Below are 18,067 nucleotides of genomic sequence, written 5' to 3'. Positions count from 1 at the left end.
CTGCAGTAGAAATGTATCTAGGAGCATGCATGTGAATATAAAGTATCACAACATTAGGCACATGCAGCCTAAGTGTTTAAACAAAGACTGATAACATAACAGCAGCAGTGATGATCAGAGTTTATGGTGAATCCAGCGTCTCGAGTTCTGGAGGCATCAAAGAGGTCACAGTTGTATTGGAGAAATCCCAAAACTTTACAAATTCATACAAAGACAGAAAACCTGGTGAAATAAATTACTGACACAGTTGGATGTTAAAAGTAAAGACATGAGTACAAATGTACTCACAGAGCTTTGTTGGAGGCTTTGACCACTGGCAGCAGCCTCAGAAGAGCCTCCTCTGAAGCAGAGTATTTCTTCAGGTCAAACACATCCAGATCTTCTTCTGATGACAGTAAGATGAAGACCAGAGCTGACCACTGAGCAGGAGACAGTTCATCTGTGGAGAGACGTCCTGATCTCAGGGACTGTTGGATCTCCTCCACTAGAGAACGATCATTCAGTTCATTCAGACAGTGGAACAGATTGATGCTTTTCTCTGCAGACAGATTCTCACTGAGCTTCTTCTTGATGTACTGAACTGTTTCCTGATTGGTCTGTGAGCCACTTCCTGTCTGTCTCAGCAGACCTTCTAGGAGACTCTGATTGGTCTGCAGTGAAAGACCCAGGAGGAAGCGGAGGAACAAGTCCAGGTGTCCATTTGGACTCTGTAAGGCCTTGTTCACAGCACTCTGGTGGAGAGATTTTAAATTATTTTTCTTTTTAAATAATTTAGACCATAATTTTGCTCGTTGTTGTTCCATCAGATTGAGCCCAGAGTTGATGAAGGTCAGATGGACATGAAGAGCAGCCAGAAACTCCTGAACACTCAGATGAACAAAGAAGAACACCTTCTTCTGGTACAGTTTTCTCTCCTCTTTAAAGATCTGTGTGAACACTCCTGAGTACACTGAGGCTGCTCTGATATCGATGCCACACTCTGTCAGGTCTGATTCATAGAAGATCAGGTTTCCTTTCTGCAGCTGATCAAAAGCCAGTTTTCCCAGAGACTCCATCATCTTCCTGCTCTCTGGACTCCAGTGTGGATCTGTCTCAGCTCCTCCATCATACTTGACCTTCTTCACTTTGGCCTGAACCACCAGGAAGTGGATGTACATCTCAGTCAGGGTGTTGGGCAGCTGTCCTCCCTCTCTGGTTTCCAGCACATCCTCCAGAACTGTAGCAGTGATCCAGCAGAAGACTGGGATGTGACACATGATGTGGAGGCTTCGTGATGTCTTGATGTGGGAGATGATGCTGCTGGCCTGCTCCGAATCTCTGAATCTCTTCCTGAAGTACTCCTCCTTCTGTGGGTCAGTGAACCCTCTGACCTCTGTCACCATGCCGACACAGTCAGGAGGGATCTGATTGGCTGCTGCAGGTCGTGTGGTTATCCAGAGGCGAGCAGAGGGAAGCAGTTTCCCCCTGATGAGGTTTATCAGCAGCACATCCACTGAGGTGGACTTTCTAGGGTCAGTTAGGATTGTAGTTTTGTGGAAGTCCAGAGGAAGTCGACACTCATCCAGACCATCAAAGATGAACACAACCTGGAAGTCTTCAAAGCTGCAGATTCCTGCTTCTTTGGTTTCAGTAAAGAAGTGATGAACAAGTCCCACCAAGCTGAACTTTTCCTCTTTCAGCACATTCAGCTCTCTGAAAGTGAATGGAAATATGAACTGGATGTCCTGGTTGGCTTTGTCTTCAGCCCAGTCCAGGCTGTATTTCTGTGTTAAGACTGTTTTCCCAATGCCAGCCACTCCCTTTGTCAGCACTATTCTGATCAGGTATTGTCTTTTGGGTGTGTCTTTAAAGATGTCTTCTTGTCTGATGGTTGTTTCTGGTCTGTGTGGTTTCCTGGATGCTGTTTCAATCTGTCTGACCTCATGTTCCTCATTGACCTCTGCAGTCCCTCCCTCTGTGATGTAGAGCTCTGTGTAGATCTGATTCAGAAGGGTTGGGTTTCCTGCTTTAGCGATGCCCTCAAACACACACTGGAACTTCTTCTTCAAGACAGACTTAAGTTTAGGCTGACACTTCTGAAGAGCATCTGAATCAAAAAAAGGAAAAAAGAAGGAAAAGTACAAATCTGGTCTCAAGGAGCTATGTGATGTACTTTGCCCTTTGTTGAGCCTATCATACATTTTAGTTTTTAATATACTCATTCTTCCAGAAATTCATCAAAAAGGCGCTACAGGAATTCCTAAATGTATTTCCTGAAAACAGCCACATTAAATTTTTTGAACCTCCACATCTGCATTGCTTTGCAGCTTTTCATATGTACCTGATGCCAACATGTGCAGGCTAAACAGGTTTATGCTTTCTGTGCCTCTTCTCCAAACTTTGTAACCAAAAAAAACAACATTGAAGTGTCATAATGTTCCCCACTGCTATGTTATTTAAAGACGCATCTGAGAGAGATTCATTAATTCTTCTCATATATTACAATGGCGAAAGACAATGTAAACCGTTTCTGGCCACACAAAACATGTGCTTTACTTTATTATATATAAATGTGGCATTTTTTTCATTAAACATTTAAGTCAAATGACCGATGCTTAAAGAGTGTCCTCTTGTTAGAGAAACACTCTGACTTTTCTTTTTTAAGGCAATCAGTTTGCATGGTTTTTAAAAGTAAAGAACACTTGTGTTTAATTAAATACAGCTCACATTAGATCTAAGTAGTTTCACAGGTTTATGATGATCATCAAAATTCCTCCATGTAGTTTAGAAAATACATTTGCAGGCATGTAACAAATCCAAACATTCGTCGTAGAATGACGTTCTTGCCCTCTCCTTTTTCTTACAATGAATTCTGAGGTTTCACTTTCACATCTCAACAAACTGCAAGGTGACCATTTTTATTCATGGTATCTGATGCATGACCTCACCTTGTTGAGCAGATGGATCAGAGTTCAAACGCAGCTGAGAGAAAAGAGAAGGATCTTTGATCTGAAGATGCTTGATTGTTATCTTGCATGCTTTGTCTCCTTTTTTCCTCACTGTGTCGATCAAGCTGCGTGCCTTGTCTGCTCTGAGTGGGTTCCCCTCCAGTATCGATTCTTCCTCCAACTTATTTAAGATACCATCACTTACAAGGGCCTCAAGGAGCAGTTTAAGGATTTCTATTGTTACCCTCCAGACAAAGGCTGACCGTACCCTGGCAAGCTCCTCCTCTACAGGAAGAAGAAAGAGACATAAACATGCTTCTCAGTCGAAATCATGTGAAAAATACAGTGGAACCCCGACTTACGAATACCCCATTTAACAAAAAATTCAAGTTACGAAGGCAATGAACGGCAATATTTCTGCCCATGGTACGGCAAAATGCCGGTGTAACGAAATCCGCTGGCTCTGATTGGCTGAGCCTACAATGCCCACAAGGCCTTCCGAATCATGTGACAACCCCTTGGCTTCCGTACTCGTGCTTCGCTGTTCCACTTGAACGACATATTGTTGTTCTAGTTAGCAATTAGCCTATCGTTCAGCATCACCTCACTCAAAAGGTGCAATGGCTGTTTCGACTTAAGAAAATTTTCGACTTACGAAAGACCCTCGGGAACGGATTAATTTCGTAAGTCGGGGTTCCACTGTATTCTAACTTTGTTCAATTAACACTTCAACATCTCATCAACAAATACTAAATTTTAGGGTGTGTAGGGTTAAAATGATGCCAGCTTAAAATGAAACCGAAGAAAAAATTGAAACTGAAAAATAATTAAAAATATGAAAAACAAAATCTTGTCATTCATATCCTGCATTCCAGATTAAGTTTAAAATAAGAACGAGTGCAAGTACGAACGTGAGAATTATGTATATTGTAATAGGTATATTGTACCTAAATGATAGTATATTGTACAAACATGAAAAGTATATTGTTAGAACTATATCTAATATTGTTAGAACAATAGTATACTATAATAATAAACTTTTCACGTTATAATGTGACATAGCTCTATTTTTCTTTTGCCTGGGTGGCGGCTCTACGCTTCCGTACTACGCTTCTGTATCCAACACTTTTCAATGTGGCCTCACAAAATTATTATGACTACAACAACCATGAAAAGAGTTGGATGGACATTGCTACTCAATCACAGCTGCCTGGTCAATGTTTTTCATTAGTAATTTAGCAAAGTTGATGGTGTGTGTGTCTGTAAGACAGAGAGAGGGAGAGCGAGGGACAGATTTTGTATGATAAGCTTCATGTTATGAAGGCACAGTTTGAGCACTCGGGTCGCATCAGAGCATCAGGCCATATAGTGTGAGACCCTGCATCGTGACCTATGAACTTCTAACCTCTGCGATTTAATTGTACAGTTTGAGCAGGAGCTGAATAACGCGACTGAAAAAAAAAAATCGCACAGTGTTTGCCCAGCTTAATGCAGACTGTTTAAACTAAACAAGCTGCTGTTTCACATAATAAACCCTGTCAGCTGCAGTATTGTCTTCTGTTTTAACAGTTAAAGCAGTAGAGACGAGCTGTTTGCATGTGCGTGGAACTCTAGCGTCATTAACAATGCTAGCTGTTAGCTTATAGCTCATGCTAGCTAACCAGCGAGCAGTTAAAAGGACAGCTGAAGCTGCACAAAATACCCACAAACTTATCTCACTACAATGTAGCGCCGAAAATATGACTCGCAGCTCAAGCTCGACACAGCGTCTGTAACATAAGACTGACATCCAGCTAACCACAGCTAAAAGATATTTAGAGAAAACTTACAGTTTCCTCAGGTTACATGAACTGAGTTGTTTCACGCTGAAAAGTTGGTTTGTTTTGGCTCTCACTGAAGACATAGCTACTCTTTTGTGCTGCTTTTACCCAATGGCATAGCTGGACTGGCCATCGGGCATACCGGGCATTTGCCCGGTGGGCCGCTGGCGATTTTTTGTTTTTATGGGCCGATGGATTTTTTTTTTTTTTTTTTTTTTTTTTTTTTTTTAGGAAGGGTATATATAATGAAAGGTGTTGGATTGGCCAATTGGTCATGATCGACTCTGGGCTGGACCAATTACAGCCGAGGAGGCTGGATGCACCCTCCCCCTTGTTTAGCAATCACGTGATTTTCGCGCATTGCATGCCGGGAACTCGTGGCAAAACAATCCAAGTACCGCATCAAATGCAAACATTTGCAGCACCGCAAAACGTTCATTCTCCGGTTCCAATACCTTCTTTTTTTTCTTTGCCGCACAAAAAAGGAATGTACAAAACAAAAGGAGAACAATGCCGGTCCGTACAAAGACAGACTCGACGAAAAGACAAAGAAAAGATACGAGGAAAAAATCAAAGGAGTGAAAGAGTGGACAAAAGACGTCAGCGTGCTGCCCAACTTTCACCACGCTCAGATTTATAATTATACGCTTCTTGGAGTGAGTGCATACACTCATGAAGTTTAGTAACTTCAGGTCACTGCAACAAGCCCAGGTACAGTTTACCGACGGACAGGACCTTGAAACGCACCGTGTAGAACGAAAGACTATTGTACATATCATAAGTTTACCAGTCTCACAAATCGTCTTCATAAATACACATTCATTAACAGTTTATTAATAGGACCTTTGAGCTCAACGGTAATTAATTAGTAGTGGAAATAATTTCTGGTAGTGTAACAGTGTTTATGTGGTATTATTCCACTTGCCACAAATATCAGTGTAATGGGGAAACAGCGCCCCCCCTCTTGGTGTGGCTGGCTGCAGTAATCGCTGCCAGTCTGCCGTAGCCATACGAGAGGTGAGTTGTATTGTTCCGCACACAATATAGCTAAGTAGTACAGACACATAAAACATGTTTGATTAGCTGACGAGCACCGAGTGTAATAAGTGCTTAGTGGACACATGTCCAACACCAGTTTTATGTACTTTTCATTTGTTTATTAATGTGTGAAACTGCATGCTAAAGCGGAATGCTAATGAGATGTTCTGCCGTAGTGTGCTGTGCGGAGTGGTGTGTGGCGAGCCTGTGCACTGATAATACACCGTGGCAACGATCGATCAGAGACTCCTTGTCTTTTTAAAAACACTACACAACGCAGAGTCGAGGAGTCTGGGCCGAACTGTTGCAGCGGGATGAAGCAGAAACCGGTTACAGTAGCATTACAGAAATGTAGCAGTGACAATAATATTGTATGTTGTAATCGCAATGGACAATTAGTGATACAAAACAACTGTTTTATCTTGTGAATAAAAGTATATGGTTTTGTCAGTGTACCATGGTTATAACAGAAGCGAAACGCAATATTGTGTCAGGACAATTCACTATTTATGCACAATAAACAAAGGAGCATAGCGCGGCAATTTCTGTTCAGCGCCAGACTTGCTTGTAACCTATATCACTAATTATGTTAAGAAAAATGACGCATTAACTACTACAAAACTCTGACCTTTGTGGGAATGCTTGGAGCAGACTAACATGTGAGCTGGAGTGTTCTGAGATGTTATATTTGGTATATCCAGACCATCCGTCGGCTCTTACTTCGGAAACATGGCTTAAAAATTTTCACTTCAACGACGTAATCCGATAAAAAAAAAAAAACGATCTCTTTACCCATCGGCTTCCCGTGGCTGTCATGCGACCGGCTATTGCAGTTAATAATACAACAGCTTCTTGCCATTTTTTGGGTTTCTTTTTATCGCTGTGTAACTGAGTTCAATTGAAAGCCTGCGTGCGCTAGTACCTCTTGCCACAAGTTCCCAGAATCCTTTGCGGTTTTATCCCTGAATGACGTCACATTTCAATCTTTATCCTGGTGGGCCGGTCTCTAGTCAAAATGCCCGGGCCGATTTTTTGTCCCAGTCCAGCCTTGCCCAATGGTATCTTTTGCGAGTGTGGACGCGTCATCTGTTTGCTCCTTAAATGCTTTTCTTCTTTTATTGATTTTTATGCTGATTTTTTTCCCTTTTTTCCGTATGAGCTTACCTGCGATAGCTTCTGGACACTTATAGATCATTAGGACTAAAGTGTTCTTAACAGAAACAGCAACATTTTTATAGTTACCTTATCCTCAGCGCTCCGTGTGTCTGTGGCCTAGACACAGCTGAAGCCTGATTACAGTGTCTGGGCACCGAACAGCCCCAATAGCCTGGAAAGGTGCTAACCGCTAGGCTAACTAGCAACAAGATGCCTTCCCTCTCCACAGATGACTACCACAGCCTCCTGCAGAAGATTGCAGTACTGGAGACAAAAATTCATCGCTTAGAAGTAAACGTGGAGGTAAATGGACTGTGTGGAAATGAAACAACCTTGCCTTTGATTCAAAACAATGGCGATGAGCAAGCTAGTACACAGCTAAGGAGCACAGATAACATGACCAAGAAAGTAGACTCTGTGCATTATTATAAATCCTCAAGTGATAATCCCCCCTTGGACTGTCTTGGTGCAAAACCAAGACATAAATCATGTCTCCTGGAAGGCGGAGGACGTATCACGGGCAGAGCACAGCGAGCTGAAATCTCTGAAACCGACTGGCCTTCACTTCCTACGAGACAGAGAAGCTCTTCTACCCCTGTATACGAGAGGAAACAGGACTGGACAACAGTGAATAGGAAGGTTAACAACAAACCTCCAAAACAACTGAATGTGAAACTGCACAACAGATTTGCTCCACTATCAAAGGACCCTGGATCTATATCGGACAACCATCCATCTAAAAGCAGCGAAGTAAGGTCTGAAAATCTGTTGAAAAGTAAAAGACCACAGGGAAAGCTAAAGGCTAGGCCTGAAACTCTGATTGTGGGTGACTCTGCCGTAAAGGATGTACAAAGGATGTGCGGTAAGAACACTAAAGTCCTCTGCTTTCCTAACGATATGGTCAACAACCTGAAGGAGAGAATTCTTCAAATTGCAGATGAATATCCAACTGTGACAAACATTGTCCTGCATACAGGGTCAAACGATGTGTCCAAACAACAGTCGGAGGTTCTGAAACGGGACTTTACTGGATTACTAAATACTGTAAACTCTCTGAATGCAGCTGTATTCATCAGTGGACCTGTACCGCCGGTCAGAGGAGGAGACGAGAGATTCAGCAGGTTGTTTACACTGAATAAATGGCTTATATCAGCATGTACTGACCACTCGGTGCATTTTATCAACAACTTTAATATTTTTTGGGAACGCAGGCATCTGTTTAAAGCAAATGGATTTAATTTTAACAAGTCAGGGGTGAAACTGTTCACCTCCAACTTGTTTTATTCCATACGTCATCCATATGTGCTTGGTGCCAAGGCTGAGATAAACGAGGAGTTATCTCATAAAGAGGAACAAACAGTACTCCAAGAACAGACAAAGCCCAGCAGAAACCTTGAGGAGGAGCTCCATCTGCCCCCACCCGGGAAGAGCCTCAGAAAGGAGAGACATCTGAGGCAAGAAGAGGGGTCCCTATTTGCCTCCAATTCTCTCAACAACACCAACGACCAGGACCAGGGACCACGATCTTCCCCAGTCCCCCAAACCCCTGACAGGCCATCACCCTCCTCCCCCTCCCTTTCTCCCTCCTCCCCACACCTGAAATTCACTGAGGAGATGATGGAGCGGGTCAATGCTGGGCTCAGATCTACCCCCCGTCCCAATCCCTTTTTGTCCCCCATAAACCCCCCACCAGAGCGGCCAAAGGTTCGCCATCGAGCCCCGCCCTCATCAGAGCAATCGAAGTCACATTGCCCAGCCTCACCCCCCTTAGTTCCTCCTTACCACCTTCATGCTTTGTCTCCACAGTCTGATGTGTTTAGGGTCCGGGCTGCGAGGATTATGGCAGTGGTGACTTTTCCCAGGAGAAGCTGGGACCCTGTTTACTAGAAGGCTTTAAAATCTCTGTACTTTTAGGTGACAGGAGACATGTGGCCTGGTCAAAACACAGAGAGCTGCACTCTAAAAGATCTTTAAACATAGTAAACATACCTTGTGTGCCACAGACTGCTCCCAAACACGAGGGGACAAGTAATACCTCTAAAACACTTAAGTTGGCTTTATTAAACGTTAGATCTTTAGCTGGGAAAACATTTTTAATTAATGATTTAATCACTGAGCACAGCCTTGATTTTATGTTTTTAACTGAAACTTGGTTGGACCAAAGTAACAGTGGAGCTGTTCTCATCGAGACGACCCCTCCTAACTACAGTTTTATCAGTGAGGCCAGGGTGAGCAGGAGAGGAGGAGGGGTTGCTGTCTTATTTAATGAATCATTTCAATGTAAGCAGCTATCTCCTGGAAGTTTTCAGTATTTTGAATATGTGGCTTTACAGCTGAAGGCCCCATCCAAAGTTGTGTTTCTTAATGTTTACAGGCCTCCCAAATACTGCACAGACTTTTTTAATGACCTCAGTGAACTGCTGTCTGTGATCTGTGTTGATTTTGACTGTGTAATTATTGCTGGGGATTTTAACATCCATGTGGACAACCCTCAGGACAAAGGGACTAAAGACCTGAGTAACACTCTGGGCAACTTTGGGCTGACTCAGCATGTAACAGAGGCCACACATAATAGAGGACACACTCTTGACCTACTGATCTCCAAAGGCCTGAGCATTTCAAAGGTTACTGTGTCTGATGTGGGCCTGTCTGATCATTACTGTGTTTTCTTTGAAAGTAAAATCTCAGCCCACACAAATATATCAACAACAGTGATCACAAAACGGTGTATAACTGAACACAGTAGTGCAATTTTTTACCAGGTCTTCCCATTAACACCTGACCTGTCCAGAGGGTCAGTCAATGAGCTCGTCAATAGCTTCAATGCTAACATGTTAAATGTAATGGACACTATTGCTCCCATTAAGGTGAAGGTTATCTCTGGAAGGAAAAAGTCTCCATGGAGAAACTCCACACTGGTGAAAAATGAAAAAAGAGAGTGTAGGAAAGCTGAGCAGGTTCACTATGACATCTATAAAGAGAAACTTCACAATTTTAATTTACAACTGAGGAGTGCAAGGAGGTCCTACTTCTCTGACATCATCACTAAAAACAGCCATAATGCTCGGGTCTTATTTTCTACAGTTGACAGGCTAACGAACCCTCCTGTGTCAGTGGCAGCTGAACTTCATTTGACCATGGCCTGCAATGACTTTGCCAAATTCTTCACTGAAAAAATCCAAAAAATTAGACAAGGAATTGGTACATCAACAGCAGATCCAGGATATGTACTGTGTCCACCAAAAAACTGTTTAAACACCATGAAACAGTTTCACCCGATTAACAGCAAAGACCTGGAGGACATCTTAGGTCAACTGAACTCCTCCTCCTGCTGTTTAGATGTCCTGCCAACAAGTTTTTTCAAAAAGGTCTCAAAGACTTTAGAGTCAGACCTGTTACAGATCGTCAACTTTTCTTTATTATCAGGTGTGTTTCCAGAATCACTAAAAACTGCTGTAATCAAACCTATACTGAAAAAGGACAATCTTGACAAGACACAAATGAACAACTACAGGCCGATCTCAAATCTCTCATTTTTAAGTAAGATCATTGAAAAAGCAGTTTCTCAACAGCTCAGTTACTTCTTAAAACAGAATAACTACTACGATGCCTTCCAGTCAGGTTTTAGACAGAACCACAGCACTGAAACCGCTCTGACCAAAGTGTTTAATGACATATGTCTGAATATAGACAGTGGAAAAATGTCAGTCTTAGTTTTACTGGATCTCAGTGCAGCATTTGATACAGTTGACCACAACATATTACTCAAACGACTGGAGAACTGGGCAGGTCTTTCAGGAACTGTACTAAACTGGTTCAAAACATACGTAGAAAACAGGAAATACTTTGTATCAACAGGTAACTTCACATCTGAGCAGACAAGTATCACATGTGGAGTTCCCCAAGGTTCCATCTTGGGACCCTTTCTGTTTAACATTTACATGCTCCCACTGGCACAGATTATAAAGAACAACAAAATAAACTGTCGTAGCTATGCAGATGACACACAAATATATATCACAATGTCACCAGGAGACCAAGGCCCCGTACAATTTTCTCCAGCTAAACAAAAACAAAACTGAGGTAATAGTCTTTGGCGCCAAAGAAAAACGATTACAGGTCACCAGAGAACTTCAATCTATACATCTAAAAACCACAAACCAGGCGAGAAATTTGGGTGTAGTGATGGATGCAGACCTAAACTTAGAAAAACACATTAAGACAATAACAAAGTCAGCTTACTATCACCTCAAGAATATTTCAAGGATAAAAGATCTGATGTCTCAACAGGACCTGGAAAAACTAGTCCATGCATTCATCTTTAGTAGGCTTGATTACTGTAACAGCATCTTTACAGGTCTACCTAAAAAATCAGTCAGACAACTACAGCTCATTCAGAACTCTGCTGCTCGAGTCCTCACTAAGACCAAAAAAGTGGACCACATCAGTCCAGCTCTGAGGTCTTTACACTGGCTGCCTGTCCATCAGAGGATAGACTTTAAAGTTCTGATGCTGGTCTATAAAGCTCTGAATGGTTTAGGACCAAAATACATCAGTGACCTCCTGACCCAGTATGAACCTTCCAGATCCCTCAGGTCATCTGGATCCGGTCTTTTATCAGTTCCCAGAGTCAGAACCAGACACGGAGAAGCTGCATTCAGCTTTTATGCTCCTTATATCTGGAACAAACTCCCAGAAAGCCTCAGATCAGCTGAAACACAGTTTATTTAAATCCAGGTTGAAGACTCACCTGTTCTCAGCTGCATTTGAATAAAGCACCAAATCCACACTTTTAAGCTTAAATTTCAAAACTTACATTAACTACTGATTTTATCTACTGTTCTGATTTTATGTTTTGATTTTATATACTGTTTTGTTTGTTTGTTTGTTTGTTTGCTTGTTTTAATCAATTTTAAATCATGCTTTTTATTTGTTTTTGTTTCTAATGTCTCTGTAAAGCACTTTGAATCACCTTGTTGTTGAATTGTGCTATACAAATAAATTTGCCTTGCCTTGCCTTTAAGCGAAACATTCTTTGTATGTGAGGAAAATGCTGTTCATCCTCTTCAGCTCTAGCGTAGACAACTGGCTTTGCCATGTTTTCATGTGTGTCTTCTTTCCGTGTGTCCGCTACTTTGAAACGCTTGGGCCCGCCACAGTTTCAAGCTGGTCATGTGACTGCATGGCCACATCTGATTGGTAAAAAAGTTACCGGAAACTCCACTGGCGGCATGTTATCTAATGTGTTAAACTAATTATTTTTTAAAAAGTAACGAGTCAAATTTTGGAAATGTAGCAGAGTAAAAGTACCGTTTCTTCTTCACAAATGTACTCAAGTAAAAGTAAAAAGTATCGTGCAAAAAGGGTACTTTAAAAGTAAATTTTTTTTCCAAAAACTTACTCAAGTAAATATAACGGAGTAAATGTAACTCGTTACTACCCACCTCTGCAGACGGGCAAGTATACAGGTATACTATGAACAAATATACATATATAAAGATGAAGCACTGTGAGGTAAACAGATCTACAGAGTGCTATGAAAATATCTACAGTAGTGGAAGCGTAGCTCTCTGAACAGACTATAACAGTGTAGGCACTATAACAGAGACTACACCATGTCAGTGTCCTAAAACTACAGCAGTAACCAACGTGGTGAATGTTGATAATGAAAGGATCATGGTCACTGGGAGGAGGAGTGTAGAAGGGTTAGGTGAGTATGGATGGAAAGGCTCAGCGGGGACTGAGTTCAGTAGGGTGACAGCTGTGGGGAAGAAGCTGTTCCTAAACCTGCTGGTTTTAGTCTGAAGGCTCCTGTAGCGCCTCCTGGAGGGGAGGAGGAGCTGGAAGAGTTTATTGGCAGTATGAGAGGAGTCTGAGAATGATGCATACTCGGCGTAGAAATCTCTTTTTGAGCGTTGTGTGATGGAGAACTTTGCTTTGTGTAATGTTATAAATACTTGGATAATCCTCAGAGTCTCTGGACTTTTACTTAGAGATATTATATTCAGTCCTGTGGGTAGTTATATATTTAAAAATATATGATCCTCTCTGGTTACTCTGGTATAAATGACTCTGAATCACTTTATGGTAAATAACACACTATTGGCAAAAATAAAAAACTGTGAAAGAATTCCAGATGACAAGTCTGTAGTTCGACATACAAGTGACGACCTTTGACCTTCATCAGTTTTTATTTAATTGTGTCAGAGAAACTCAAACGTGCTCTTCATGCAGCTGAGTACATTCAGTGTTTAAAACGGAAGCTGTGCAGGTCTGAGATCAGCAGCTTTGTGAAACACCAAGCTGAGGTCCTGTTAATGCTGATATATTGTGACACAGTTACATTTCAATTTAATTCAATTTTATTCATATAGCGCCAAATCACAACAACAGTCACCTGAAGGTGCTTTATATTGTACAGTAGATCGTACAATAACAGATACAGAGAAAAACCCAACATTCATATGATACAGGGGTGATTAATCCTTTTGACTTTGTTTTTATCCATAAAACAGCTGCAGCTTTCACTACAGCACATGTGGTGCTTTAACCTTTGTACTGTTTGCATCAGTTCATTCTGCAGTTAACATGTGAACATGTTGGATGATCTGTCTGCTGTCACTGGGTGGTGCTGAGGTCTGAATCTGAGGGCAGCTCCTGTAATCACAAAGAGAACTGAACCATCACAAACTGAAATATAAAGTTTATCTCAAATGTGAAATAGAGCTGATCCTTCTGTCCTCACACACCCAGGATCTGAAGTTCTTCTCTTACATTTCTTTAGTTCTTCAGCTCTGCTCACATACGAGCTGTTTATTTTTTAAAGCCGTATATACCAACAGATTTTCCAATATAATGTTAACCTTTGAGTTGTTGGTGCTTTGTGAATGTGAATCTGCATACATGAGCAGACGGAGCAGGTTTCAGTCCTGGTTCAGTCTGCTGCTGCACCGTGGTCACCAACATACAGAGGTATCATAACAAATATTAATGCTTTTTTCCCTCTCAAAGGATGTAAGCTGTACTGCACATGTAACTTTGTGAACTTACCTCAATAAGAATGATTCAGACTGTTTTATTTAACCTGAATATTTGAAACAAACTTAGTAAAAACAATACACAGAGTCAGTGCTAAAAATGTAATCCGAGGAAAAATGAAACACACATTTTAACTTAAGCTGCCAAGCAGAAGTATTTGGTTTGAGTACATAAATATTAGGCTTTGCTATTTAATCTGTAATTAATGATTAATGAGGGGTTACTGAAGTGCAAGCCTTTTTTAAAATATGTGTTAATATCCTTACAGATGTGGCAAAAGAGTGAAAACATGCTGCTGTTTGCACATATTGAATAATCAGCTCTGCACAGGAGCTGCAGCAGAGTGCAGCCTGTTGCTCTTACAGTGTAATACTCATAATAAAAGTACAGTAACTGTGGTTAGTTACTGACGGAGCAGCCCGGTGCGTTTCTGCTCATTTCGTTCACCTGCACGGGTTAGCTAAACAAACTTTACAAAACAAGTTTTGCCGATAGCCGAGTGCCCATCTTAGCTAGCTAGCTAAGGATGTTAGCTACAGATTAGCTTACAAACACCTTTCACTTACCAAAAATATTGTGGCGGCTCTCAGGTCCTTCTGTCAGGCAGACACTGAAGAACACCTGAGTCTGTCAGTTTGAAACAGTCGGTAAACGCTGGACCTCCTCTCAGCGTCCCCGCTCTATGTGCCGTTCAGAGATACGCAAGTTTCTTCATGACTGCGGCTGCTGCAGATATTAGGTCGTCCATGATTTCTACAGTCACTGGTCAGCAATATAATGTGCGCAAACATATGTGGCTCATATATGTGGCCCTGAAGCCCCGCCCCTCAAGCGCACCCTCAGATGCCGAAGCAGTGCCAACTAATTGAAGCTGAAAAAATAACTGTACGTGGGAAAAAGACGATGTAAGTGTGAAAACCACATGAACAGTGAGTTTTTTCTTTAAATTTCTATATTTATGTTTTTTCACTATCATTTCACTTTCAATACATTTGTTTCAGTTTCAATATTTCTTCAGTTTCATTTTAAGGTGGCATCGTTTTAACCTCATATGTGGGTTCAAAGTACAAAAAAGTCCAGTTGTTTCTCTGCCAAACTCCTTAGACTGGAAGTTCTCATGTTATATTAATGTCCCACAGAAAGATTAAGGCAAAGATTAGGACAGGTTACAACTCGTGAATTTTATGTACTTGTCACAGTTACAAAAAAGAATCTGCCTGAAGTCTATACATCCATACGTCTCATCATACAAAGCACTGATCTCCTACCTGCTGATGGAGCTGCTTTGGCTGGCTGTTCTTTAGGTTCTTCCATCATCTTTCTATAAAAACACGAGAAGATGATTTTACCAAAAGAAACAGTGAACACAGTCTGGGTGTCACATCATATGAATTTGTGTCATGGTTTAGTGTACGGGCCACACACACTGAAACTGATCTGTGTGAAAGAACACATCGACGACATGTGAATGTAGTGATAACCTCGTCATAATAGAGGTTTTTACTTTTTCACATATTTGTTCAGTATAATGATTAAATAATCTGACAATACAAACCTAAAATACTTTGTTCCCTGTCTGCGACTTTGTGCGTCTCTGCTGTTAGTGCTTAAAGGAAGTTTTAAACTTAAAATCCTTCCCCACATATGTGACTGTGGTCTCTGGGGCCATTATCCTGAAACACTGGGGCTCAGCCCTGAAAGCTTTGCTATCTTCACCTGATAACAGCAGCTGTTTAAAGTTATTGAGTTTGACAGGGAAGTGAATGTAAATGTGAGACACTGTGTGCTCACAGCTAAAGGCTGCAGTCAGCTGTGTCAGAGCGTCCAATGAGCCTTTAATAAACACTCAGAGCTCCATGTTGATGAAGCTGTCATGTGTGAGCTTGTGAGGCTCCTTTAAACTGGCTCTGATCTGTCAGATGCTCACCTCTTCTTCACTGTCTCATCAATCTGCTGCACTCTCCATCTCCTCTCTCTCTCTGCTGTCCTGTTTAAAAAAACAAACAAATCAGCGTTAGCCAATCAAACTCTGTGCAGATGCTGCAGCTACAGCTGATATGTCATTCAGCTGTTCATCAATCAGCTTCTGCTGCTGTTTATTCGGCTCTTACTCTGAACACGTGCAGATCTAGGAAGATTTTCTTGGGGTGTCAAAATCAAAGCGTTTGTTTTTTCAAACACACGTGGAGGTGTTTATATCACATATGGTTTAAATGATTCAAATGCAGTAAGTATACATGTTTCATATATCGTCTATAACTGAATTATGTTCTGTAGCCTACATAATGAAACACTTCAGTTGCATAAAACGTGAATTTTGATTTTACAGTGGGCCAAAAAAGTATTTAGTCAGCCACCGATTGTGCAAGTTCCCCCACCTAAAATGATGACAGAGGTCAGTAATTTGCACCAGAGGTACACTTCAACTGTGAGAGACAGAATGTGAAAAAAAAAAATCCATGAATTCACATGGTAGGATTTGTAAAGAATTTATTCGTAAATCAGGGTGGAAAATAAGTATAAATAAGTAAGTAAGGATCAGCAGAGTTGAGGTGTTGGAGGATTGGATGTTCCAAACACAGCTGCAGTCAGAGAAACAGATGCAGAGACAGACGAACATCATGTGCTGAAGATCAAACTCTGTACAGACACAGGAAACAGCAGCACCGACTGAGATGCTCTCAATGACCACGTTCCTATTAAACACAGTTAGCAAAAGAAAATGAAAAAGAGAGAAAAGCTTAAATAAATTGCTGATTCTTACAAATTTACTTTAATAAGCCCCACGCTCCCGTACCGGGGGCAAAAGACATGTGTGGTATCCACAGAAATCTCTGCTAAAGTCTGATAGAAAACATTTCTACAACCACCAAACACACGAAACAAGCAATGATTAAAAGAGTAGTTACATAAATGCCCAAAAGTCCATAAACAAACAAAACCATACAGACTTCATGTAACCGGCTAAAGAAAGGCTAGTTAGCTCCCAGAGCTATCACCGATTCCAAACACCAAGTTTCACCGCACTCCGACTAAAACTCACTGAAATAGTTCCAAAAGAAGACCACAAAAACACACTGCTAAGACAGATTTCCTCCTTTTTGCCAGTACCTGATAGCATCGTGATTATCAGCAGCTACCACGGCTGCATCAGAGCCACATCCATCAACAACTGCCATTATAGAGACTGAAAATGTGACGTCAGTCCAGGGTAAAAGCGCAAAGGATTCTGGGAACGAGTGGCAAGCGGTACTAGTGGAAGCAGGCTTTCACATGAAAACAGTCACACAGCGATAAAAAGACACACAAAGAATGGCAAGAAGCTGTTGTGTTATTGAGTGCAATAGTCGCATGACAGCCACAGGAAGCCGACGGATAAAGAGATCGGTTTTTATCGGATTGCGTCGTGGAAGAGAAATTGTTTAATCCATGTTTCCGAAGTAAAAAAGAGCTGACAGATGGCCTGGTTTACATCTGTAATGCCAAAAAAATCCACCAGAAGGCGCTGTGAATGTAAACAGTTGGCTCTTCTTATACCTCTCCCAAACAGGAAGTCAGAAACAAAAAAAAACATCCAACATATTTTCAGTGTTTTTGATTAAACTAAGATAAGAAGATATAATTTTTGATATATGATAGTGTTAGAGGACTTACTAAACAGATGTATGTCACCTGACAGCATTAAAAAAGTGAAATTAAATATTAAATTTTTTTTTTTAAAAAGTGGTCAGCCGAACAGTTGATTTGTCCCTTCATGGTGCTAATGCTAACATAACCTAAATGTTATTAATGTTGATTATTTGCTATAAAATCATTGTTTATCCATTGCTGTTGATAAATCAAATTAAGTGTTAATTTGATTAACATGATCCAGCTCTCCAAGACCACAGAATAAATGCTACACCCTAAGACCCCAATGACCAAAACCACAAGCAGTTGTGCTTGATTTGCACTGTTTTTTTTTTCTCTTTTTTTAAAAAAACAAAAATGATCTTGCACAGTAGCATTCAATCAGAAGTGGCCTGAATGTGAGTATTTTGTGCTGTAGCACATTTTTCACATTTGCAGATGAAAAAACGATTTTGTTGT

General features: G+C 41.1%; 3 protein-coding genes across 3 annotated transcripts in view; 1 reads left to right on the top strand and 2 right to left on the bottom strand.

Moving 5' to 3' along the window:
• Positions 1 to 18,067, bottom strand: part of LOC146546156 (phospholipase D1-like) — a 102,314-nt gene that overhangs the window by 79,737 nt on the left and 4,510 nt on the right. The gene's annotated exons all lie outside the window — the stretch shown is intronic.
• LOC146546157 (protein NLRC3-like) lies at positions 285 to 16,073 on the bottom strand. The gene is made up of 4 exons (XM_085266661.1): positions 15,906 to 16,073; positions 15,247 to 15,299; positions 2,928 to 3,212; positions 285 to 2,086 (listed from the first exon to the last, which is right to left on the bottom strand). The coding sequence occupies exons 2-4, from the start codon at positions 15,293 to 15,295 to the stop codon at positions 285 to 287; spliced, it is 2,136 nt and encodes a 711-aa protein (XP_085122787.1). The 5' UTR covers positions 15,296 to 15,299; positions 15,906 to 16,073.
• LOC146546158 (uncharacterized) lies at positions 6,861 to 8,827 on the top strand. The gene has a single exon (XM_085266657.1). The coding sequence runs from the start codon at positions 7,151 to 7,153 to the stop codon at positions 8,825 to 8,827; it is 1,677 nt and encodes a 558-aa protein (XP_085122783.1). The 5' UTR covers positions 6,861 to 7,150.

The sequence above is a fragment of the Mchenga conophoros genome, unplaced genomic scaffold (genome assembly GCF_057382185.1).
Source record: "Mchenga conophoros isolate Kocher_MC1m ecotype Shallow Benthic unplaced genomic scaffold, M_conophoros_male_GT1.1 unmapped_scaffold_6, whole genome shotgun sequence".
Classification (NCBI taxonomy): Eukaryota; Metazoa; Chordata; class Actinopteri; order Cichliformes; family Cichlidae; genus Mchenga; species Mchenga conophoros.
The sequence above is the reverse complement of the archived record's forward strand: the minus strand, read 5'-3'. Positions and strand labels throughout refer to the sequence as shown.

Coding starts and splice junctions, on each gene's coding strand:
- LOC146546158 (XM_085266657.1), top strand. CDS start 7,151: ATGCCTTCCCTCTCCACAGATGACTACCACAGCCTCCTGCAGAAGATT.
- LOC146546157 (XM_085266661.1), bottom strand. CDS start 15,295: ATGATGGAAGAACCTAAAGAACAGCCAGCCAAAGCAGCTCCATCAGCA. Junction 3,213..15,246: donor CAAAGCAGCTCCATCAGCAG/GTAGGAGATCAG, acceptor TTCTTCCTGTAG/AGGAGGAGCTTGCCAGGGTA. Junction 2,087..2,927: donor TGATCCATCTGCTCAACAAG/GTGAGGTCATGC, acceptor TTTTTGATTCAG/ATGCTCTTCAGAAGTGTCAG.